General features: G+C 44.7%; 1 protein-coding gene across 1 annotated transcript; it reads right to left on the bottom strand.

Annotated features, from left to right (window-relative positions):
- Positions 1-22,612: 22,612 nt before the first annotated feature.
- On the bottom strand, positions 22,613-23,455 carry CCDC71L (coiled-coil domain containing 71 like). The gene has a single exon (XM_074169128.1). It carries the CDS (start codon positions 23,453-23,455, stop codon positions 22,613-22,615), a length of 843 nt encoding a protein of 280 aa, XP_074025229.1.
- Positions 23,456-23,771: the final 316 nt, after the last annotated feature.

The following is a 23,771-nucleotide window of genomic DNA, read 5'->3' as shown; positions in this document are numbered from 1 at the left end:
CGGGTAAAGGAAAGTCTAGAGCAGCGTATCCAGGGGCTAATTAAATGGGACCCTGACCATTAATAATATTGTTGTCAAAACAGCAGTAAATGTTATTTGTACTTTTATGAAGTAATTCGTATCACTTGTTTAAATTGTCTCATTATAAATGATAATTTATCACCTGTTTACATAGCAATATTTTTTTCATAAGAAGACAGTCTGCCTTTGAGCAAACAGATAAAACTGTTTTGAGTGATCTTAAATCATCCTTCCACCATCCTTCTTTCTCCTGTTACAGAGATCCTAACTCTGTCCTCTTTGTTATTAATAGATTTGTGCTGGCTACTCCCAGCGCCACAGAAATCATAGAGATATAAAATGCACTGTAAATTAAAAAGTCTCTCCCTCAGCCATAAATGGACAATAATCTATTCATGGTAACATCTGCATAAAGTGGCTTCCAGGAGATATTTTTTTTACAGATTCCTCATAATATTTACACATGGAGTGCAGACAAATATTAAACAGACCTCACTTCAGCAGTGAGAGTGCACCGAGCTCTTAGCTGGGCCCAGCTGAGTCCCACTGTGGGCAGGCTCAGCATTGGCCAGGGCAGTGGTCACGGTGGCAGAGGTGGGATTGAGCTCCACTGAGCAGGGATGGTGCTGAGAGCCAGGGAGCTCAAACCTTCATACCACCAAATGGAACAACTGGCCTAGAGCTTGTCCCTCCTCACCGTCAGTCCTGGGTGCCGAGTTTGCAGCTGGGATAAGGGGAATCCTGCAGCAGAGTCAGTGAATGATGGGGAAGCTTTGGCAACAAGCATGTGCACCTTACCAAGGCTGGAGAGCAAGAGCCAGGGCCACACACGGCAAGATGCTTGGTCCATCTACATAAACCTGTCCAAAGTAACTCATGGAATGCACCATGCTTGAAGAACAACAGCTGTGCTGGGGCTTGCAGAGATGGTGTGAGGTCCCTGGCACTGGCTGGAGGAGGTCCTTGGCAAACAGGGCTGACGGTGTGCTCTTTAAGGAGTGGGACCCGGCATCTCTGTGCCTCTGGAAGCAGACGGTCACACAGAGGAGTGATTCCTGCTTCCCCACCTGGCAGACAGGGGCTGTACAGCTTCAGAGCAGTGAGGAAGGCAGAGCACAGAGCAAGATCTAGGATCTCCTTGAATTTCTTCTTTTCTGAGCACCACATTTAGACGCCAGCACATATATTTTCTGTCCCAAAGCAGCATGAGCTCAGCAAATGAACCTGCAGCCCTTGTTAATAAGAGTTGCTCAGAGGGAAACACCAAGCCTCACCAACCAGGCGCTGCTTCATCTCCTCCATGTGTTGCTAACTGTACCACTCCAGCCATCTCCCAGTGTCCCACTAGATTCAGCACGAAAGCTATGAGGGAGTCCTCTGCAGCATGGCAGCTTATGTTCAATCATCCCAAATAATTACGTTGCCTTAAAAAAGATCAGTCCACCTAAAACAAACATTACCTGTTTCCCTGATCTTCAAACATTACACCAGGCTCAGGCCACAAAGTCATTTTCTTTCTTCTCGTTTTCTGTCCCAGCAGCTCTTCTGCAGACCAGCTTTGGCTGCCAGCAGGGAGGGAGAGCTACCCCCAAACACCACCCCACATCATCTGCTTGTGAAAGATGAAGGAATTTAATTAAAAATCACGGCCTGAACTGGGCAGTCAGTGGGTATGAACCTGCCTACCTCCATCTGGAGAGGAGGACAGCCCAGGAAGGTGGCACACACCAGTTCCCACTGGTGGGACTCCATGCCTTGCACAAGGTGTGGTAGGCAGAGGACTCACCAGCCCAGCACTTAGGGAGTCACCAGAGAGTGGTGGGGTCAAATTCCTGTTGGCAGGAGAGAAACGCCGCTCCTCAGCATGTGGTCTGTGCTCTCCCACAGGGGACAGGGAGCCTTTGGTTCCTGCAGCAGCAGCAGGAGGGAAAATTTGCGCCTTTGTTCCTCTGGTGCTCCTTACAAACACTTGAAATCAGATATATTTTTTTCTCATCAGGTGGAGAGAATTTTGTTTCTGTTCTTGTGCTTTCATGACTGAGGAAAAAAAAAAAGAAATGGAAAAACATGAGCTTTGTTTAGGACCATACTGCTTGTTCTCTTAGGGATTTTATTAAATTTTGGTCACTGACCCATGAACCAATTCTTCCTATAGGCTTTATGCGCTCCTGAGGGCTATGTATCAGCACCACCCATCACCTGGATAACAAGATCAACCACTTAATTAATCAAAATGACAGAAATGGGCACATGCAGACACAAAGGGAAAAGGCTTTGTGTGAGGATGCGCTACCCAATTTGCTCCCCTGCTCTGTTCCCAGCGCAATCCACCACTCCAGCTGCAATTCTGTGGCTCGTGTCCCCTCTCCCCCCTTTGCTCTTCCTCTCAACCTCTCACTAACCATTTTTCTTGGGTTTCTTTCCTTCTCTCTGGGAGCCTAGGAGGCTTTAGTTGCCTGCCCAGCTCCACCTCCTTTTCTGCTTGCAGCTTGCTCTCCCTCCTCCCCCTCTCTCCAGGCTTCTCAAAACCTCGAGGCCTCTGCTTCCAGAATTTTGATTTCCTTTTCTTCCTCTTAACAGCGTCTCCCTCTCTGGGGTATTGAAGCAGCCCCTCCACTTCTTTCTTAAGAGCAAGAGTTGCTTTTTCATATATCCCTACCTCTCCCTCGCCTTCAATAGCCAGATGTATCCTTTCCTCATTGAGATTTTCTTCCTGTTTTTTCTGTTGGTTTGTCTTCTCCTTCAGGGTTATCCCACTTTCCTTTTATACCTGCTTATCTAAATCTTCTTTCCCTAGTTATAACCATTACATCTGCACCAACAACTGTAAGTGAGCAGCCAGACCCACAGCTTTTCCTTGTTTTCTTCTCCTGCAAGGTATTCTGATATCTCAAAACTGAATTAATACTTTTCCTCCTTCACCCTTTCTCCAAGGCTATTAAAACTCCAGTAAATTCTCTGCCATTACAGCTCTTAACCTGGAGCTTATTTCTGGCTCCTCCACCGCCCTCTCTCTGCTCAAACAAAGGCCATCCCATGATTGCACTAATACTTCTGTAAATTCCTGGTAATTACCCTGTTTACTCATCCTTGCTGCTCAGGCAGTGTTTCCTTCTTGTTCAAAATAATTGTACATCTTCCTCCCTGACTGCTCATCTCCCGTCTTTGACCACAGCTCTTCCCACTCAAAATCCTGCCCTGGATTTGCCTTCCATGTCATGATCATAGCTCCTGCCCTTATCTGCAGAGTGGTCCCCGTTACTCTGTATGCTACAGCCATTGTGCTTGCCAAAGTGCACAGCCCTGGAACAAAGTTTTGCTCGGGGGTTCAAACGTCCTTTTTCTGTATTACAATGCATTTGTAGACAGTCTAGCATAAACACAGAGAAAACTGTGTTTATATTTGCAGAGAGGGACGTATAGTTACATCTCTCTTTTATCATACCACCTTCTCTTCCATATGTAAATTCAGATAAATGGAGGTTATGAGTTCTTAATTAAGACCGAGCTTGAATTTTTGCAGCTTTCCCTTGAGTAATTTTACTGAGAGATAAATCTTCAGATATCAGAAAGAGAGTGCTAGTTTATAACTCACATCCTTTTATAAACACGGGCTTCACACTGCTTCCTCCAGCTCTCCCAAGGCAGGATACAATACACAGGCTTTGTAATTCTGGCAGCTTAAAAAGAGAGTGTGGTTGTTGTTGACCTTGGTTGCCAGAGACAAATGTACCGCAGAAGAGGCAGGGCATGAGCAGCGGTACCTGCACTGCTTCAGGGAGGGCTCCTTCCCAAGCCATGGAGGTGCTCCAGCCTCATCCCGCATCCTCAGGGACCACGGGTTGGGGTGCAAAGGAAGAGGAAGAACTGGTCTTGCGTGGCCGTGGCACCTGGACCTGGCAGGGAGAGCAAGCTGGCACAGTCCACAGCCACAGCTCCCTGATGGCTCCAGGGGAAGCTGGGGACATTTGGGGACAAAACCTCCTTAGCTGCCATGCAGCTAAGACAGGAGAAATTGGGAATGAAATATAGAAATTAACTTCTAACCTGGAAATACCAAAGCAGAGAGTCTTCCGCTAGCAGCAGATGCACCCAGATACAACGACACTTCAACAAACTACCTGCCACCTCTGAGAGGCTTGGAAGTACTAGCAGTAATTAAAAATATATTTGAACTATATCTTTGCAATTTATAGCTGAAGTTCTTTTGAAATGTGGAATGAACAACAATAAATGCAGATTTCCCTGCAGGGAAAAGGTCTCTTCATCAAGGGATGACTAGCACATTTGATGCTTCAGATTCCTCTTTTTAAAATGCCCAGTTGGGAAATTTGACCAGATTGCTTCATAAAACCAAAATAGTTCATCCACTTCAGGTAGAATTAATCTAAACACGTACGTGAGCATGAGAACAAAATCTAATTTGGAACAAATATATCTCTCTAACCTTTACAAATAACTATGAAGAATGAAAATAGGCAGCAATTAATTTAAATAGTTTAGCCTGCAAAATCAGTATCATTATGTATCAAAGTTTAAAAATATGCATTTTGAAAGCTTAAGCATATGCTTACAAAAAATAACTACTATCCTCTTGGCGTTGGCTATCCCCTCTCTCCGCTGCAGTTGCCTGAATACTCTCTGTGACTTGCTTGCACCTACTTAACCAGGGCATCAGTGCTTTTATCTGGTCTCTGGAACGACAGATCAGTGCTCCTCCAGGGACCTCTTACAAGACTGAGGTCTTGATACCTCCCATAATTCTCAATTTCCCACCCTCTCTTTATGCTATTTTACTACCACAGCAGCATAGGAAATGAAGCCTGCTGACGTCCTGCGTGAAGGAAACACACTGCTGATCGACACATCAAGAAAGACGAGAGCAATGTGGGTACTTAAGGCAGCCTCTTGGGGCTTAAGTTACCTTTTATTGCTGGCATTAAAAAAAAAAACCAGGCAAAAATAATCAACAAATCATGCAAATCTAATCTACAGTGAAATGCAAACCCAATCTTAGATTTCGTGCATTTAAATTAGGAGGAGACACCCCACACCCCTGCAATAGATGTCGCATTTGAAAGGATCGCTGGAACAACTGCCTTACAGCACAGTAGGCACCAGAGCCCACAAAACATCACTGACGCCCAATAGCAAACATACACCCAGAGCTGAAAAACCAAAAGCCACAGCCCTAATGAGCCAGAGGAAGTGAGCACAAAGACGAAAGGCATCACCAGCATCCCAGACCCCTGCAATGCCGAACAATACTGCCTTTGTTACAAGTCGCTGGTTCAACCCTGCTTCCACTGAATTCAGCGGGATATCTGTCACTGATTTCAGCAGGAGAAGAACAGAGTTCTGTGCAGAGCAGAACCAAAAACGTCCTCCTTCTTACCCAGGAACCATGGCTATGTTGTGGTTAAGATAAGAATTAGAAAACGAAGACAACGGAATCCTTGCGAAAGCATGCTTGAGTCTAGCTCTTACCTTGTGGTAATCGTCTCTAGAATCAATTTTCTTAAGGAGGAGAAGCACAATATGCCATGCAAAAAAAACCCAGAGCCTGAAAATCTTGTGCTTGATCTAACCATAACACTTTAAAACAAATAATTATTAGAATTGCCTTCTTTTTTAAGAGGTTGGAATTCACATGCTCCACAGTTGCAAGGGCTACGCCTGCACTTTTTTTCCCTCTCTTTTAATGAAAATTTAGTCTCATATAATAATAGAACTCTTGGTGCTACACTGTGAAAAAAACATTTTGAGGTAGAAGATGGTATTATCAGAGGTAGCAACATAATGACCACCCACACAGACCTGCTTGTTGAAGGTGCTCTGCGGTTCATCGAAAACACTGAACACCATGATTTCCTTGGATACCTGGAGTTCCTCAGGAAACTTCAAGGAAAGCCTTCTCTCTCAGTAGTCCCTCACCGCATTCTGGAGTCTGTCAGTATATCACAATCTGAGTTTTGAGATTCTGTGCTGAAATGAAAAAAAAAACCAAAACATTTTTTACAAAAATTAATAAGAATTTCTCCTGAAATGAAATGGAGATCCTACTTCCAAGAATTGTACTCTTTTCCGGAAAGGGAAAAAGAGTACTAGGGTCTTGCTCCAAGGAGTCTTATCCTTTGCACATCCAATGAAAGGAATCCAATTCTAAAAATACTTCATATTACAGCCTAATTTGTGTGAGGTATTTGTTGCCAAGAATTCTCAGACTCTGTGCATCCACTTTATTGTTCTTGGCACAAAGGGCACTTCCATTCTGTTGCTATTGTTATTTGAGCAGTCTGAAACAAGACGTAAAGTAATACCAAGTCTATCTCTATGCTAATTCTCCCCAGCAATGCTGTTGCCATAGCAAGGTTATACATGGATTTCAATGGGCACACACAAATTGAAATTTATCAGCTTTTAAAGTCAGTTCAGCATGTTTACAAGGCCTGTGTCTGCCTTCTGGATTCCTTGCAAATTTCAGGAATTTCACAATCTCATTTTCTGTCTGTAAAAATGTTTTCTCTGATTATATACAAGAAAATTTATTCACTACTTTCTAATAGAGAAGAAAGATTGAAAATTACAATGCATAACATTTTGTCAAATGTGTAAAAAAAATCTAAAACCTGATTTCCCCCCCCCCCCGTTTGTAGTTAAAACAGTATGTTATTTTCAGAGGGTAGATGCACCATGACTTGTAAATGAATTATATTTGATTAAGGAGGTGCTACAGTCACCACATATAAAATCTGTCTTTATATATATGTATAGACTTACACATACATATAGATCTATTGCTGTTCATCACCAACTATTTGAGTCAAAACATTTCACACATAACAAGGGTTCTACAATGTGTTTTGTTTGTGTGCTGATATGTGAAATATATACTGAAGTTTTTTTAGGCTTTGAGTATATGAAAAATTGCTACCTTTTCAAACATCAGTTTAAAAAATTTTAGAGTGGGCTTTGATCCAATTTTGAATGCTTTATAATTGAAATATCAGAATATCAAAATAGCAAATGGAAGAAGATACATGGTTATGTTTGAGGTGATTGTATACTTACAAAATAAAATCTTGACAAGCTCCTAAAATAGTTCTAGGCAATATGGACTATTACTGTTTCAACTATAGCAAAAGACTGTGAAAAGCTTTGTAAACAAATATTTACTAAAAGGTGTTGGGGTTTGTACTCTCCAGTTCACAAAAACAAGAAATTCATTCTTGTTCAACCTCGTGTCCAAGCCTCCCACTGCACAATGATTCATTTTTCCTGAAGTTAAGAAAACAGAAGAATTCTCCCACCAACAAAACCAAACATAAATTCTGAAGATAAATTGTATTTCTCTGGAACTTCAAGTCTGCAGAGAAGGAGAACTGTGGATTAAAGGTGAGTGGGAGAGCGATGACTGGCCCCTTCTTTGCCAAGACTTATGGATGTTATAAACATGGACACATCATAAATTAAACAAGGTGAGTTTTCACTCCCAGTTTCTGCCATTTTTTTTCTTTTTGATTGCAAACCCTTTCCTCATCTTGCTAAGGGATTCCTGAAACAGAGATCACACAAGTGTCTGAGTGCCAAATACAATACTGTCTCATAGGATTATCATCACTGGAGCCTGCCTTTCACCACCCTGAGTGCTGGCAGATGCTGTACTGTTGTGGTTCTTTTCCTGTGGATTTTTTTTCCCTTTGTTCCAGATTATTGCATCCAAAAACATATTCTTGAAGGGCAGATTTGGCTCTGTCGTATCTGGTAACAGCTTCCCAGTAAGGCATTACATAGGCGAGGGCCAGCAACCAAGGACACCTTATCTCTGGTGCTGAGGAATTTGGCCTTGGACAGAGGGAGCTGATGTGCATCAGCAGGCGGTGGGGGTCAGACCATGGGTACAGACAAGGACTAGGAACTGAGACAGAGAAGAACAATTGTGCTCTTTGATGTCACCAGTGCATAAATCCATCACATCTCTATTTTGTTTAAACTGGCTGAGATGTGTAGTCAAGTCTTTTGGTAATAAATTACGGGAAAGCATTGTTGTAGCCATGAACACTTCTCCATCTCCTTGCAATGCTCACAAGCCCCAGGCCTTGTGTGGTGACCACAGCGGCTTCCTCATGTTTCTCTCAAAGATACACAATGGGCACTCAGATCAGGTGAACATCTCATGCCTCCTTGCCAATCCAATGCCACCCATGGATGTCACACTGGCATTTCTCTGCAGACAGAAGGCAATGCATCACACTGGGAGCCTCTAAATTCATCACAAGGGTGGAAAAGGCATAAAAAAGCACAACATAGGCATGTAGATAGCTGGGTAACTACAGACCAACAGCTAAGGAGGATGCAAGAGCAATGAATCATTCGGTGATACATCTTTTGAAGAACAGTCTTTAGGAGTGTGGTAACACCCAGAAAATCTCCTGAACAAATACCAGTGCTGCCTTGGCTGGAAGGAGTCTGGCAACTGAGGAACTCAGGGGACATATGCACACAAGTACCAAACCAATAAAGAGGACAGCCCCACAGGCTACTTTTGTTTTTCCAAACCTATGGAGATAGCGCTCATCGAAACTGCATTTGCACAGAATGAAATGGAAAAGCCCAAAATTGGTATATGTTAAAGGCAGGACACACAGTAATGTTGTAAGCTCAAGCTTTAAAGTGTTGATCTGTCAGCATGCCTCAGTTTTCACACTTGGTTTTAATAAATATCGACCTGAAATGGGAGCTCCAGCACTTCAATGTTTTACATCTTGCTTCAGTTACAAGGCTCTCCAGCAGTGCTCAGAAACCCAATGTATTCCAACAGCTATCTTTAAATCCTTTGAATTATTAGAAGTTATGCCTAAGCAACAGGACTCCGGTTGTCTTGTAGAAGCAGACTACAGGAGGCAAGAACTAAAAAGTCCCTGGGAAGCCACACACAACTAATATAAACTCCTCATAACACAGCCCCCCAGCAGCTCTCACAAGACATTAGATGGGTGGGTGGGTGTGGGTGTGTTTGGGTTTTTTTGGTCTGTGACCTATAAACTGGCCCAATCTTTCTCACAAGATGCACTACACCCCGTGCTTTACGGATGCAAGCCCTGTGGGATATGAGCCCTGGGGCAACACTTGTCTGTTCTGCAAGAGGTGAAACAATCACCAAAAAAAAAGACAGATTGGAAAACCAAAAATTGTTGCTCTCTATTTCCGGTAATTTTATTCTCAGACTTTATAGGTACATTCAAAGGCAATCAGTTTGTCACAGAATTGTACTCTTTCGGTACTATTTGTTCTGCTGCTCAGTGCTTGTCTCTTGAAAACATCCCGCTAGGATCTTTCCCTAAAAAACAGTGAGTTATTTTTATCTCCGAGCTAGACAAAATAATTCTGCTGAGGGAAAATGAGGATGGTTGAGTGGCTGGTTCACAGACGGTAGGAGAGATGGGGCTCAAGCCACACACTGGAACAGGCTATGAGTTCTGCTCTGCTCGCAGGTATCAGCATGGACAAAGACTGGGTTATAGCAGGTATCTGGAAAACCCTCTACAGCAGGGGCAGCCGAGCTGATAAATCACTGGCCACAACTGTGGTCTGCAAAAGTGGCAGAGGGGGGACTGACCTGTGCAGGAATGTAAAGGACACTGGAGCTTCCTAAGTAAACAAGAAATGCTACTTTATCCTCTCCCACTCTTTGAAAGGACAAAAATTAGACTAGCAGAAAATGGTTGCCACTAGTAACAAGGTGTTTTAACATGCTGGTGGTTTCAATAATAGTCAGAACCCGTGAGCACAGTTTTATGGGGATGTATATTTTGGAAGCAGCCACAGACCTGGTATCAGTTCTGTGGGATTTGCAAAGGCAAAGGGAAAGCTCCTGCTTTCAGCCACTTTGTAGGGACAATTTGCATTTATCACCTCCTTGACCGTGTTGGGCTCCACCTCACCAGAAAGGGGAAGTGTGAAGGGGGAAAGAGGAAGCTGAAATAGCAAGGGGTGGACCAGTGAAGGAATGGCACTGTGGTCTCTCCAGCAAAGCCAACAGGGCAAGGACTGGAAAATTCAGGAATGTCTTTCCCATCAGTACAAAAGGTGTCAGCCTGCCCTTTGCTGGAGGGAGCGGCCAAGTGTCCCTCCACTTCTCCAGCCTGGGGATGAGCTCATGAGCTGGTTCCTGCCCACTCCCTCCCTTATGGCTGCCCTGGGTGCTTTGGCCAGGCCCTCCCTCATCCTCATTCCTCAAACCCATTTCTAAAAAGCTCTTCCCAGGCACCTGTGCCAAAAAGCAGCCATGCACTCAGGAAATATTTCAGTCCTTATAAACAAGGCAAGCCAGAGGCTACAGCCAGGTTTCTTGTCATCTATGCAGGGTCTGTTAATACACTCTTGTACAATTTGAGATTCCTTTCAGTTAAAGCTGTGGCATTTTCTTTGCCTGCTCTAAACTTGTACTGAGATCCTGGTGCTTTTACACATCCAGAAGATGAGCTCTGATACACAGACCTGGAGGAAATAGTTATTTTACGAGTGATGGAGTTATCCTGCAGAAACTGGGAAGGGGTGATTCCAGGGGCTAGACACAGATGTACAGCACTGGAGCTGATCACCCAGCATAGGTCTGGAGCTGGAAACTGGTCCATTGGTGCTGTTCCCCTGATTCCAGCTGGGGTGGGGTAAGGACCAAAGACATGTCCCTTGATGTGTCCTTGCATAGCTCTTTGGTGGAGTCCAGGGGTCCTAAAGCAGTGCCAGAAGAAGTGTGCCCCTCCAAACGCTTCTTCTGGTGCTGAGCAGGCTGGGCGGTCTCCTCCCACCCAACGACTGGTTTGAGCTCTCTGCACTGGAGACTAGGCCATGCCAACCCTAGGTGTTAGTCTGGATCATCAAGAGCAAGGCCACCATCTTCCCAATTCTATGAAGCACTGCTCAGCAGTTAGCAGCCTCCTGGTACTGCCACTGGATTATGTTGCTGCTGGATACACTTCCAGCCCTGGCAAAGTTAATGGGTTGCATGGGTTTCTCAGGGCCTCCAGTTGCATGCCCACTGGAATTCTGGGATGCTGATGGCACAGATGTTACCATTGCAGAAGACAACAGTAGGAAATGGAAAATAATAGAGAAGAACAGCAAAGACTAGGGAAGGCAACAGAATTCAGGGTAAAAAAAGGTCAAGGTTTCCAAGAAAGAAGATGAGGTAAGTGATTGAGAAGGAACAAGAGAGTCACAAGGAGCTGAGGGCTCGCAGTTGCAAGGAAATCTGGAAATGCAGCAGGTCCTTTGTACAACAGGAGACATTCAGTATGTTGCAGAAGCATTTAGTGGTTTTTGGAGATTTCTAGTAGCTTGTGCATGTTCAGTACATGCTGGAGGACTTTGTGGTTGGGCAGCCTGCTCATTGGTTCAGATCCTAGTATCTTCATCAGGGGTTGGAGCACATTTGGTATTGCAGTTAGGGTTAAGCTTCTGATTAAGTCTCCTCTGAAAGAAAGCTAGCTCATAGACACCAAAACTGCTTTGCATACCAAATCAACACATGGTAAGTAGGGGTAATCAGGGAGTTCACTTCAAAACAGTACTATAGCTTTGAACCAAAACAATCACGCAGACACAGCCTAAGGCATTTAATTCATGCCTCAATGTTAGTGAACATCTGAAAGCAAATGCCCGTGTTCTCTGCAAAGTCAGGGGAGGGAGGCTGGTGCTTTTCAAGACCTGCTGGAGGAGATACTATCCATTTACATACCTGTGCCTGAGTTGGACAGTGTGGATCCTTCTGACGGGTACCAGAAGATAGCAAAAATTAAGTGGCTGGTTAAAACATGGGCAGATGATCAGATGGGTGCAGGAATAGCAGCTCTTCTCTTCACTCACAATACTCACACTCAGCTATGGTATTAGTAACCACATTCACATGCTGCTTTCCACATAAGTAGGTCGCTGCTTGGGCAGCAGTCATTGCCTTTGGGCCCAACTCTGCAGTTTGCTCTTTCACATACAGCAGGCACCGGCAAATAAGAGGGGGCAACATACTGTCAAACATATCACACCTTCAGATGTTGTTCTGATCTCCATGATCAGCTAGCCCTTTCTCTGGCTATGCCCATGCTGTTCATCCATCCTGGGTCTGAGTTTGTGCCTAAACCCAGCACCATCTACCACCCACCCTGGTTTTGTGAATGCTGAACTCCAGGCCTGCCTGGAATGGTGAAAGCTTATACTTGCAATATGCTGCCACATGAATCCAAGCTTTCCTTCATCTAGTCTAAACATCAGCTGGAATGAATGAAAGCGGTCCACCAGAAGGCATTCTGAAACTTGGGTCTTCCTAAGCACAGCCGGATGATTTATGTCTATACTGCAGCTACCAAGGCAAAAAGAAAGTGGACAGATAATATGGTTGAACCTCTTTAACATGTCCTCAAATCCATGTTCTAGCTAGCCCTAACATCATGGTTAGTGTGTTTGATGGGACTTCTGTGCACAAGCCTAGAACCAGGCATGGGATATGCTCTAGGTTTTGCAAAACTATAGGCTTTACAACTAATTTCTTTAAGCATTCCCAACTTTCATGGGACTATTAGAAGACTGCTTTGTTGGGGAATCCTGGTCTGACCTCACTACAATTGTTCAAAGTTTTGCCTAGAGATAAAGTTGTGCCTGGGACGTGGCAATCCCAGGCACAAATACAGGTTGGGTGGAAAATGGCTAGAGAGCAGCCCTGAGGAGAAAGACGGGGGTGTTGGTGGATGAGAAGCTCAACATGACCTGCAGCGCGCACTGGCAGCCCAGAAAGCCAACCACATTCTGGGCTGCATCAAGAGAAGTGTCACCAGCAGGTCGCGGGAGGTGATTCTACCCCTCTACTCTGCGCTCATGAGACCCTGCCTGGAATACTGTGTCCAGCTTTGGAGTCCTCAACACAGGAAGGACATGGACCTGTTGGAACGGGTCCAGCAGAGGGCCACGAAGATGATCAGAGGGATGGAGCACCTCCCCTGTGAAGACAGGCTGAGAGAGCTGGGGTTGTTCAGCCTGGAGAAGAGAAGGCTCCAGGGAGACCTCATAGCAGCCTTCCAATATCTGAAGGGAGCCTATAGGAAAGCCAGAGAAGGACTCTTTGTCAGGAGATGTAGTGACAGGACAAGGGGTAATGGTTTTACATTGGAAGAGGGGAGATTTAGATTAGATATCAGGAGGAAATTCTTTCCTGCGAGGGTGGTGAGGCACTGGAACAGGTTGCCCAGGGATGTTGTGGATGCCCCATCCCTGGAAGTGTTTAAGGCCAGGCTGGATGGGGCTTTGAGCAACCTGGTCTAGTGGCAGGGGGGTTGGAACTCGATGATCTTTAAGGTCCCTTCCAACTCTAACCATTCTATGATTCTATATGCAACTTGTGGCTTGCTACATTGGTACCTGTGTCCTCTTCCTTTCCTACAGCCTTGCTCTCCATCAATTTAAAAAAAAATAAAAACCCAGCCAAACACCCATTCTTACACCCCATAACCATGCCAACAAATATAGATGCTTTTATACATGCAGCAACTCCTTGCTGCTCGTGTAACTCCATTCTGGGGAGCTGCCTAACTTTCATCTTCATGGGCAGGGTTTGCCAGTCGTGGCTGTAACAGGAAACCCCTTTAAGTGGAAACAAGCTCTGATGTTACGGCTCCCATAGCAGCAAAAAGCTGCTTCCCTGCATGACTCTCTCATCTCCTGGGGTGCCTGCTGCCCAGACAGATTCCAGACAGCTGTCTCCAGCCTGCTGCTCCTGTTCACATGCAGGCTCTGGCTCCCTCCCAAGCCTTGTCTTCTCTGACCCACGACTGCCAACTCTTTGGGTTTTTATTGCCAGGATCATGGTATTTGATGTTTTTCTTACTGTCCCCATTCCTAGACTGAGAAAACTTATTTATCGTTCAAAATTAAAATGAGATTCTTCTTCTTGGAGGCAAAGAAAATCTTGACAAGGATGAAATCTAGTGATTCACAAAAGTTGCAGGTGTATATATATCATTTTAAAATCTTTTGACTTTTTTTTAAGCTGATCTTGTGATAGGAAGAAGTAAGCAAAATGATTTACACGTTAATTAGCAACACAGCTGCAATGAAATATTATTTCCTTGTTGAGCGCTCCTGATATTATGCAGCATTCCAGCGAGGCAAGACTGCAATTCTGAAATGGTGGTATTTTGCCCAAGAGAAAATCGCATGCTGTGTGCAACGTAGGAGGGCAACAGCCTTTCAGATACAGGTTTCAGATTGCCTTCCTTCAGAGAAGCAGTGCCTTGGAAGAGGAGGGGATGCTAAGCATCTCTCTCATGCAAGAGTCATGCCTGGCACAAGGACCCTCTTGCCCAGCCAGAGCCCAACCGACCGGCTCATCTGCTTAAAGATTCCTTTAGGTAGATACCTACAAAACCCTGGACTGGGCACTACTGTCAAGAAATCCATGAAGAAAATCACTGAATATAAATGAGTTCCCAGTGCTCATTCATACATTGTTCTGCATTTATAAACATTGAAGTTACTCAAATAATGAAAAAAAAAAATGTCTAAGCGGCTTCCACCTCCCTTATCTTTTCTAGTTTTGCCAGAAATTTAACCTTCCAAACATTAAGTTTAATGGAAGACTTTTTGCAAAAATAAAAGATGTTTTGATAAAAATGTCAGCAAAATAAATCATGCAAAAACAACTGGCTGCTTTGTGCTTTTCTCTTCTTTTAAATAGGACATTTCTCATGAAGTCAAACTTTTATTTTTCAAGATAATTTCAGGCAGCTCCCCAAAATCCTGGAGGTTTTGTTTCATTCAAATTGTTCCAAGTAGGATGCGACCACTGCGATTATGACTTTTTTTTTAATAAGAAGGGGATTCTTACATACTTTGGAAATATGGAAGAGGAAGCTGGACATGAGAAAACAGACAATGACAAAAATGTTAAGCCAATTCAGAAGAATACAAATATCAGAGGATTATTAAAGACACCTGGTCTGGTGAAAAGATGGATGAAACAGCTTCCATTAGATACTGGACAATGAGATGAAATTTATGTGCAGATGGAAGTCATTTATGCAGTTGTTACACAAAGGATCATTATTTATTGCTAATAAATGAGCCCATTTGATGGATCTAATCAGCATTCAAATACTTAATGTGTTTTAAGAGCAGCTAGGGTATATCATCTGTAGCACAACTCTTTGCACTTGGGAATTTTGTCAAATTACATGGAGCTGCAGTGGAAGGCTGGAATGTGAAACAAGGGCAGTAGACTGAACAATTTCAAAAAAATAAAAATTGACAAAAATTTCCTCCACTTTCTCCTCTACCTCTTCCCACTCCTCCAGAAATAAGTATTGGGACATTTCTGTTTGGTGGCATTAATTTAACCAACCAAGATCAGAGGATAAAAAGCTCCAAACAACACTATGGTCACAATATACAGATTTTACAATATCAAAGATTGGCACCATATTTTTTCATTGTGGATTTCAACCCAGGATATTTTCCTCCCATTCTTGTTTCTGATTAATTCTCTATTGCTCTTTTTAAGAAGAATACCTAGGATGTCTTTAAAGGATTACTTTTCAAGATGTCTTTCATCTGTGCTTGCTTGTGGATGCTGTCGACCAGGCTAACATCTGTTAAGTCCCTTCCAACCTGAATTATTCTATGTTCCAGACACACAACTTCCTGAGCAATGGATGCTTCTTTGGGAAGAAAAATAGTGTAGGCAGCACTCAAAAGGTTTAAAAATGGAGTTCCTTAAAAGGTCTAGGGATGAAAAGAAAAGCTGTCTAGTCTTTAGTATAAGCTAAGGTAAAAAGTACTGAGAATTTGTATGAAAAAAAAATCACACCTGACATTTACAGCCACATCAAAGCCCACTCAGAATCAGCACAGCACTATTTCTGTGCCTTCACAGAAACAGGTGCCTGTGTTTCTTCTTGGAAAAAGTACTTAAGTGGAAGGCATTTTGTGCATGAGCTGTTTGACCCTTCCTGCTGAAGGCCACTCAAAAGCAGCAGGAGCAGCACTTCAGTCTTCCAGCTAAGACAAAAGATTGGTGTTAAGATTTTCTGTCTCTGGTTGCTTCCTGTACAGAGCTATCATTGGAAGAATAAAAGAAAAATTAGATAGCAATTCTTCTGGAGGAGCTAAATTCCCCTCACAACCTCCCAAGCTTGCTAAGTGGAGATTATGCCACAACTTTTTATATTAGCAGATTTGACATAAGGCAGAAGTCCACAGAAATCTTACTGAAAAGTGATTTCTGGATGGGATGACCATTAGGAAGTACAAGAGGTAGATTCCAGGAAGGATTGTTGCAGCCTTGGGACAATTTTTCTGATCCCATATAGCATGGAAATGAGGGGCACTTTTAGAATATACATTGGATACAATGACACTGGAGAATTAAAAAACTAGAACAAAAGTCTCCTTAAGAGAACTGTTTTGGGGGTTGAGTGCCTGTGTGTACATATATACACAAATACTAAGTACAAGCTTTCATAAATTATTATATATACCATCTATAAAATTCCATCTTTGCTGTACGTAATTACACATTGTATAATTAGGAAATGATTGATATTTGGAACCTTTACATTGGAGCTTGGGTAGAGTAAAGGACCAGAGCAGCTCAGCTTGCAAGAAAACTTGCATTGCTGGTCCCAATCTATGCCACTAACTCCCAGTAGTTGGGCAGACACATATCCTTAGAGGAGGTGAAACGTGTTGTGTCAGCTTCCTACACAACCTAACACTGCACAATTAATTCAGAAGTATGTGCTCAGTGTTCACCAGTTATCTTATGGAGCCATGGGCCAAGTTCAGTTATAAATGGTTTTAACAGTCCTGGGATGTACAAAGTGGGTGGTTGTTCTTGCAACTGCTCAACTGGAAAAGAAAAAGCCTACAATAACATAACACCTTCGTTTTAGAATTCAAGTGTATGGATTCGTGGGGAGATGGAAATAAATTTCAAAAAGTCTTTGAAAAGCATCTTGGATCATGTGGGCTCCATCACAAGGAACCATCACACCAGGTTCTTTCAGTGTGGTTTCTTACCTCTCATCCAGGAAATACCACCCATTTAGAAACAGCATCTGGTATTCTGAGTAAGGTCCACTGCTGCCCAAGCGTGGGGTTAGGATAACGCTTATGACAAGTACATGTACTTGTGAACACGTCCTCTCCATCTTCACAGATCATCACATAGCAAGTTGATTTGGCATGGGCAACAGAAGCTGCTAAATAGGCTGCTCGGTTGCACAAGCAAAATAACAGGCAATGAGAGATGGCTGAAGGCAGAGTAAAGATAGAGCGAAGACCCTCTGAGGAGGTGGAAAGAAGCAGCCAGCTACACACAAGACACAAGAAAATGAAAAGCTTTCTTTCAGAGCAAGTACTTCACCTCCCACCTACTCTAGACCATTCACTCTGCCTCCTCAAAACCAGCCTAGGAAAAGAGGGTGGGTACAGATTGCCTGCATTCCTGAAGTAGCAGTGGGTGAAAAACCCAGCATGATCAGAGCAGCTCAAAGGACAGGGCTTTCCTGTTGGCAGCGTTGTAGCTTCTACACTATCAAGTCTCATATTCTATAATCTCAAATAATGAGGTTGAAAGAGAACTGGAATGGAACCTTCCTAAAGGTCAGTGGAGGGTACAGGGAACCGCACCCTCTTCTGTTTGGCTGGGCATCTTGCACACCTCTTGAAGTAAAAATGAACCGCAGGAATGAAGGTTCCCTTCTTCCATCTCCTATAATGTCAAGCCCTACAGCAGTTTCCTGAGAAATTTCCCAGTAATTAACTGGATAAAAAAGACTCTTTATTCTTGATATCAACCCTGGAAAACGTTTTCTGTTCTTTTCACGTAAGAAAATGGCAGCGACAACAGAACTAGAGTTTTTTTTTTTTTTTTGTAATTCTATAAAGATATTTAGGCAGTAATGTTGAAGAAATATGCTTTATTTTTACAATATGGAAGAATGGCTTTGCCTTGAGTAGGGATAAGAAGTGTTCCAAAATTCTCCTACATAGTCCTAGCACCATACATATTGGATGCCTTGAGATAGTCTGGGAATAAACCATCAGGAGCAGCACACATTTGGAGTCACTGCCTGAGCAGATGCCCTACCATAGAATACTCTGGAATGGGTCTGCCTTGGACTTTCTTCAGTTAAGGCCGGTACGCTTTCCTAAAATAAATACCGAAGAACCAAGGTGTTCCCTAAAAAAACCCAGTATCCAGGAATTTTTTCTAGCTTAGTGAATATTTATTATACAGGGTGAAATGGTTCAAATTGTTATAACCTAGTCCTCAGGACACAGAACTTCAAAGTTCCTCCTCTAAGTCTGGCAGAGGGGGCACTGGAATTCGGGTCTCTAGAAATCCAAGATTTCTGACCTACTATTTTCCTTGATATAAACTGCCTAATTTCTGTGAAGCAATTCACTCTTGTGAATCTAGTCCCTTGCTTCCACATTTCCTGTATTTGTAGACACGGACAAAACCAAAGCATTTCAAGACAAATGAAATGTTCTGTTCAACCCAAAATCAGTGTTTTCAACACATACATACAAATTAGAAAATTTTTGGTTAGTGGGCCAAAAGGAAAGAGAGATGCTTTCAGTACTTCTGGTTTCATGCGCGTGCAAACCTTGGATGCAAACTACACCATTGATCCATCATAAATTAGCAAAAGTCAACTGTTTCAAATAGCATGAAGAGCCCAGGACTCTGCCTTGCTGAAGAAGCAGTAAGTGAAAAATGATTTGGGATCAAATTTGCAAGCTACAAACTGGATTCACTCTGCCCTTTGCTTCTGGTCGGCAGGGAAATAGATACACACAACATCCCCTACCCATCCAGGCAAAAATCCAAGTACCACAAGTCTTGCCTTCGGCAAATACATACGACAATGCTCTGCATGAGGCTTGGGCATATACAGTTTGTTGTTTACAGGCTACCGATGGATGGTTTCAAGGACCAATTCTACACTTCGATCCTTTTGATGTGAAAACTTCTATGCAACACAAGAGTACAGGAAAATTTTTGCAATGCACTGCTTTCTCCTTTTATGAGCTTCCGTCCCGAACAATGTGTTTGTACAATGACTCAGAGGAAGGCACTGCCTCTTGAATGTAAACCCTGCACCAGGCAACATGTTAGACATAATGGTCATCTCAACTCTCTCCTGGTTATCTGGGGTCATCATGCAACTCTTTTAGGGCATTCTGAAGTTCAATAACCTTTGAGTGACTGGATGAAAATTCAGATTTGGTAAAGGAAATAGCACAACTTCCAGTACACAAAGTCATTGTATGAAGGGAGCTCATAAGGAAGGGAACCAGCTACCGCGAGAGAGGTCTGGCAACAGAGGCTACCACAAGATTCCTGTTCAGTATGAAGCCATCCGTGCTGACTGAACTAGACAGGGCATTGTACACCGGATTTATTCTGGGTCTGCATTTTGTCAGCCTCAGAAGCAGATCCATATGACAGGATGCTGAAACCACTGAGTTAAATCAGGAAAATCACACCTCTCACACCACTCAGTGTGTGTGCAGGAACAGCCACATGGTGTCAGACCAGAAGTCCATCTAATCCATCACACTTTCTCCAACAGCATACGTATATGCAGCTACAGTAACATTATTAGCCCTTTACATAAAATAAAACCTAAGGCTTCCATGCTTAAAATTATCTAACTGAATATTGCAGCAGTTTTGCACACCCCTCTCCAAACCTCCTCAGCTCTGGTCTACAGCTAGAAGGTCGAACAAAAGCCAACAGTATCAACCCGCCCAAACCTAAACTTGAATAGTCTTCTGATTGCTAAGCTTCCTCAGATGAACACAAAGACAGAGCGATAGGTAGGAGTTACAGCTTTGAGAGGGAGAAGGGGCAAGGAAAACTGGACCACAGATAATCCTGTCCTGGATTGCCACAAACTGCCATGAACACAATCATGAAGTTAGCTGTCTTAGCTTCCCTGTAAGCTGTTAGCTTTCACATCCCATCCTGTAGTCAGATCCTTTTCTGAGCTATTTCAGCATATTAATTTGCCAGAAAACCAGACTAAAGATTTCCCCCCCTTAACTGACTTCACAGACTGAAATAGCTTAGTTAAGAATCTGTAAATGCAGCTGCCAGAGGAGCTTAGGCTACAGTGAAACTTCAATCCAACTTGCTAAGACGGTATCAGCAAAGCATACTATACCCCCAATAAAGCCACCACTTCAAAACCAAGAAGTCAAAGCTCAACCAAGAGAAAAATAAGCAAGCTTGATGCATACAGCCCACACAACAGGAGTCACTCAACTGAGTTAAAGTTACTCCACTATATTTTGTACCCACACAGAACGTTTCAGGATAAGCCTCCAAACAAGGCAGCACAAATTTAATACAGTGTCTCCCCTGTCGTACCTCTGGCAGCCTTAACTGTGCCCTTGAAATTTGATCAAGCCTGTCCTCCACCTGTTTACGAGTTAAGTGAAGAATCTGCACAAGACAACTGCTTACGTTTCACCATCTTTTTACACAGATCTTTCAAAAGAAGACTAAAAAAAAAAATAATCTAGCAGTAGGCACACTGAAGTCAACTAGACACTTCAAGAACTAGTAACGATACTCTTAACTTGGATTTCTAAAGTAGAATGCCAAAACTGAAATACGTGAAGCCTCAGCACTTGGTCACACTGCAGTTTGTCTGACTGCATTTTAAATCAACACAATTTTGCTTTTACATTTAAGCACGTATTATAGCCAAAGAAACAGCACAACAATATACACCCTTGAACTTTCATTTCCTAATTCTCTTCTGAAATGTGACGTGGCACTACTGCAGCGATCAGCAGCCAGTCTAACGTTATGTAAACAATTTCAAAAGCCTGATGGATATAGAATAGACTGTTAGTTCGGAACCTTGCAACTTCGCTAAGTAAGAACTACAAAATATAAACAGTTCTTAGAAGAAGCTGGCTGCTTTAAGTTAGCACTAGCAAGTTTTTACAAGCAGCCTCTATGCATCAAGCCATCTTACCGCCTCTGTCGACAGCAGGCAACAAGGAGTCGACAGCCGTCAGAAAAGAAATTTTAAGAATCACCAAACCATTCTATAAACAAATTGTGAAATTATTCATTCCACTGTGGAAATTGGTAAGTTAGTCTCATTTGCCAGGATACTAGGGACATAAACTGTCTATTATTGAATGTTTCTTATTCCTCACCCAAGCATTAAAAAAATCACATTTTCTCACACACACCCCTTTGCTTCTCATACACCAACTGCAAGGCATAAGACCTAAAGAACGCCCCTAATAAATGAGTTTAAAGAGAGACTGCCTATCGCATAGAATGACAACATGGTATTTTGCAGTCAAAATAATCAAACTACATCATGAATTTTGCATCAGTCTACTATGAAGCTCAGGAGAAGTTTATAAAAATAATTATGTGCAAGTAATTATGTTAAATATGATTATCTATCATTAATCATCTCACAACCCCAGGATAACAACCACTGCTATTTTGTTATGAAGGGATCAAGTATCAAGTCTTGCTCTTTTTGCAGAGAGGCACTTCAGTATGATATTTGGTTCATGTGAGCTATTGACTTTTGGCTGTCAGCACCAACACTGTATCATAGTTCACCTTCAGACACCTATATATTATCTTGATGAGCAGTTATATTCTTCACAAACTCCAAGCTTATTGACATTAAGCGCCTAGATAGTACACGTCACCAAGGAACCCATCCCTGTGCAGTTTCATTGAACTGAAACGTCACTTGTTCTTTGACTTTTATTAAGTTCACTTAGGTTGACCAAATGAGCTTCCCTAAAGCAAACAGGGTTATAAAATATCAGGATGATTCTATCTTTAGGTGCTCAATAGAAACAAATACTTAGTTCAACTAGAAAACTTTAAAAATGACTTTAGATACAAAAGTGTAACAATTATACTGCGCGATACATCTTTATATATCACTAAGCCCATGAAATTAAAAAAAAAAAAGTTTTTGCACCATCAATAACAGCCGCAAGTCCTGAACCTCCATTCTTTATGCATCCTTGATCAGAGTAAACTGAAACTTGGGAATGCTTGGGATTCAAAATACCCTGAGCACATACTAGTGCAACACCACAAAGCATACATAGTCCATCGGAAAAGGGGAGAAGAAAAAAAATAAAAAATTAAAATAGCAAGAATCAGATGGTGCTTTATTATACAAGCATGAAAGTAAGTTCCTTTGGAAAATAACTTCTTGGGTGGACTTCTGGACCAGTGAGGTAGCCCGATGGGAGAGAAAAAGAGTGGAACTGGAACTTGGTCCCCACGCGTGATACCTGCCGGGCGGTCCCCAGGACGGGACGAGGGGCCGCGGCCCAGCCGGGGTCCCCAGCAGGTCGCTCCCGGTGCGGCTGGGGGTCCCGGTCCCGGTCCCCGCCCGAGCGAGCCATAAAGTGCAGCAGCGGAACACGATCCAGACAAAAAGCAATGTAAACAGGTGACTGATATAGGTCTCTTTGTCCGCACCGCGGCCAAGGTGAGGCGCCGGCCAGGACCCCCCCCACCCCGTCCGCGGCCTCAGGACGGCGCCAGGGGGAAGCGGCGCATCCGCACCACGGGAGACAGGTCCACGCCGAGGATCCGCTGCGCCCGCCGCCGCGCCGCCTCCAGGCTCCGCCGGCTCCAGACGCTGCCCCGCACCCGGACGGTGAGGAAGGTGGTGAGGCGTGGGGTGGCCGCTTTCCAGATCTCCTCCAGAGACTTGCCCCCGAAGGGCTCCCAGGCAGCTCCCTCCGCCGGGACGCCCCGCTCGCTGTCCGCCTCCGTCCCCGCCGGCCCCAACGCCGCCTCCCCCTCGCCCCGGGGGCCGTCGGCCGCCGGTGCCGCTGGCCGCTGCCTCGCCCGTCCCCTCCTGCGGCGCCGCCGCCGCCTCCGCCGCTTGGCGCTCCCACCCGCCGCCGCGGCCCGGCGCTTGGCGTCGGCGGCCGGCAGGCGCCGCTTGCCGGCGCGGCGGCGGGGCCGCTCCGCCGAGGGGGACGGCGGGTCGGGGACGACGGCGCGGCAGGAGGAGTATCCGTAGACGTCCTTGCTGCGGAGGATGACCGGGGAGAACTCGTGCTTGAGGCTGCAGAGGAAGTTCCACAGCTCCGAGTCGGAGCTCATGAACTCCGTGGACTTGGGCATGAAGAGCTTGAGGGCGTCGCCCAGCGCCTTGGTGCCGGCGAAGGAGACCTGCGACCGCGAGTACACAACTTTCTCCGCCTCCCCTTCCAGCCCCCAGGCGGCGGGCGCTGCTCCGCCGCCGGCTGCTGCCCCCGCCGCCGCCGCCGCCTGGGCTCCCGCTGCCGCTGCGCTCCCCGCCTCTTGGTTCATCTTCCCGGCTCCTCTCTCCAGCGCCGCCTGCTTCCTACTGCGGGTCATGGAGGCAGAGGGACGGAGCGGGGCGGGGAGGAGGGGGATAGAGACGCCGAGAAGGGAGCGCCGCCGGCCGCAGCTCGGCCGCCGCCGGGCGACCGCCGCCTCACCGCGCCCCGCCGGCCGTAGAGCGACGATCGATATCCTGCCGCCCGGCACAAAATGGCGCTTTAAAATCCCAGGCGGGGACTGCGCGGCGGCCCGCCCCTCTCTCCCTCCCTCCCTCCGCGCCTGGAGGTTGGCCCGTTTGAAATACGTCGGGCGGGCCAAGCCCCGCCCCCCGGGCCGTGGAGGCGGCCGTGGGGAGGGCGAGGTGGGGACA

Source organism: Numenius arquata, chromosome 2 (genome assembly GCF_964106895.1).
Source record: "Numenius arquata chromosome 2, bNumArq3.hap1.1, whole genome shotgun sequence".
NCBI classification, from domain to species: domain Eukaryota; kingdom Metazoa; phylum Chordata; class Aves; order Charadriiformes; family Scolopacidae; genus Numenius; species Numenius arquata.
This window is presented reverse-complemented; position numbering and strand designations above follow the sequence as displayed.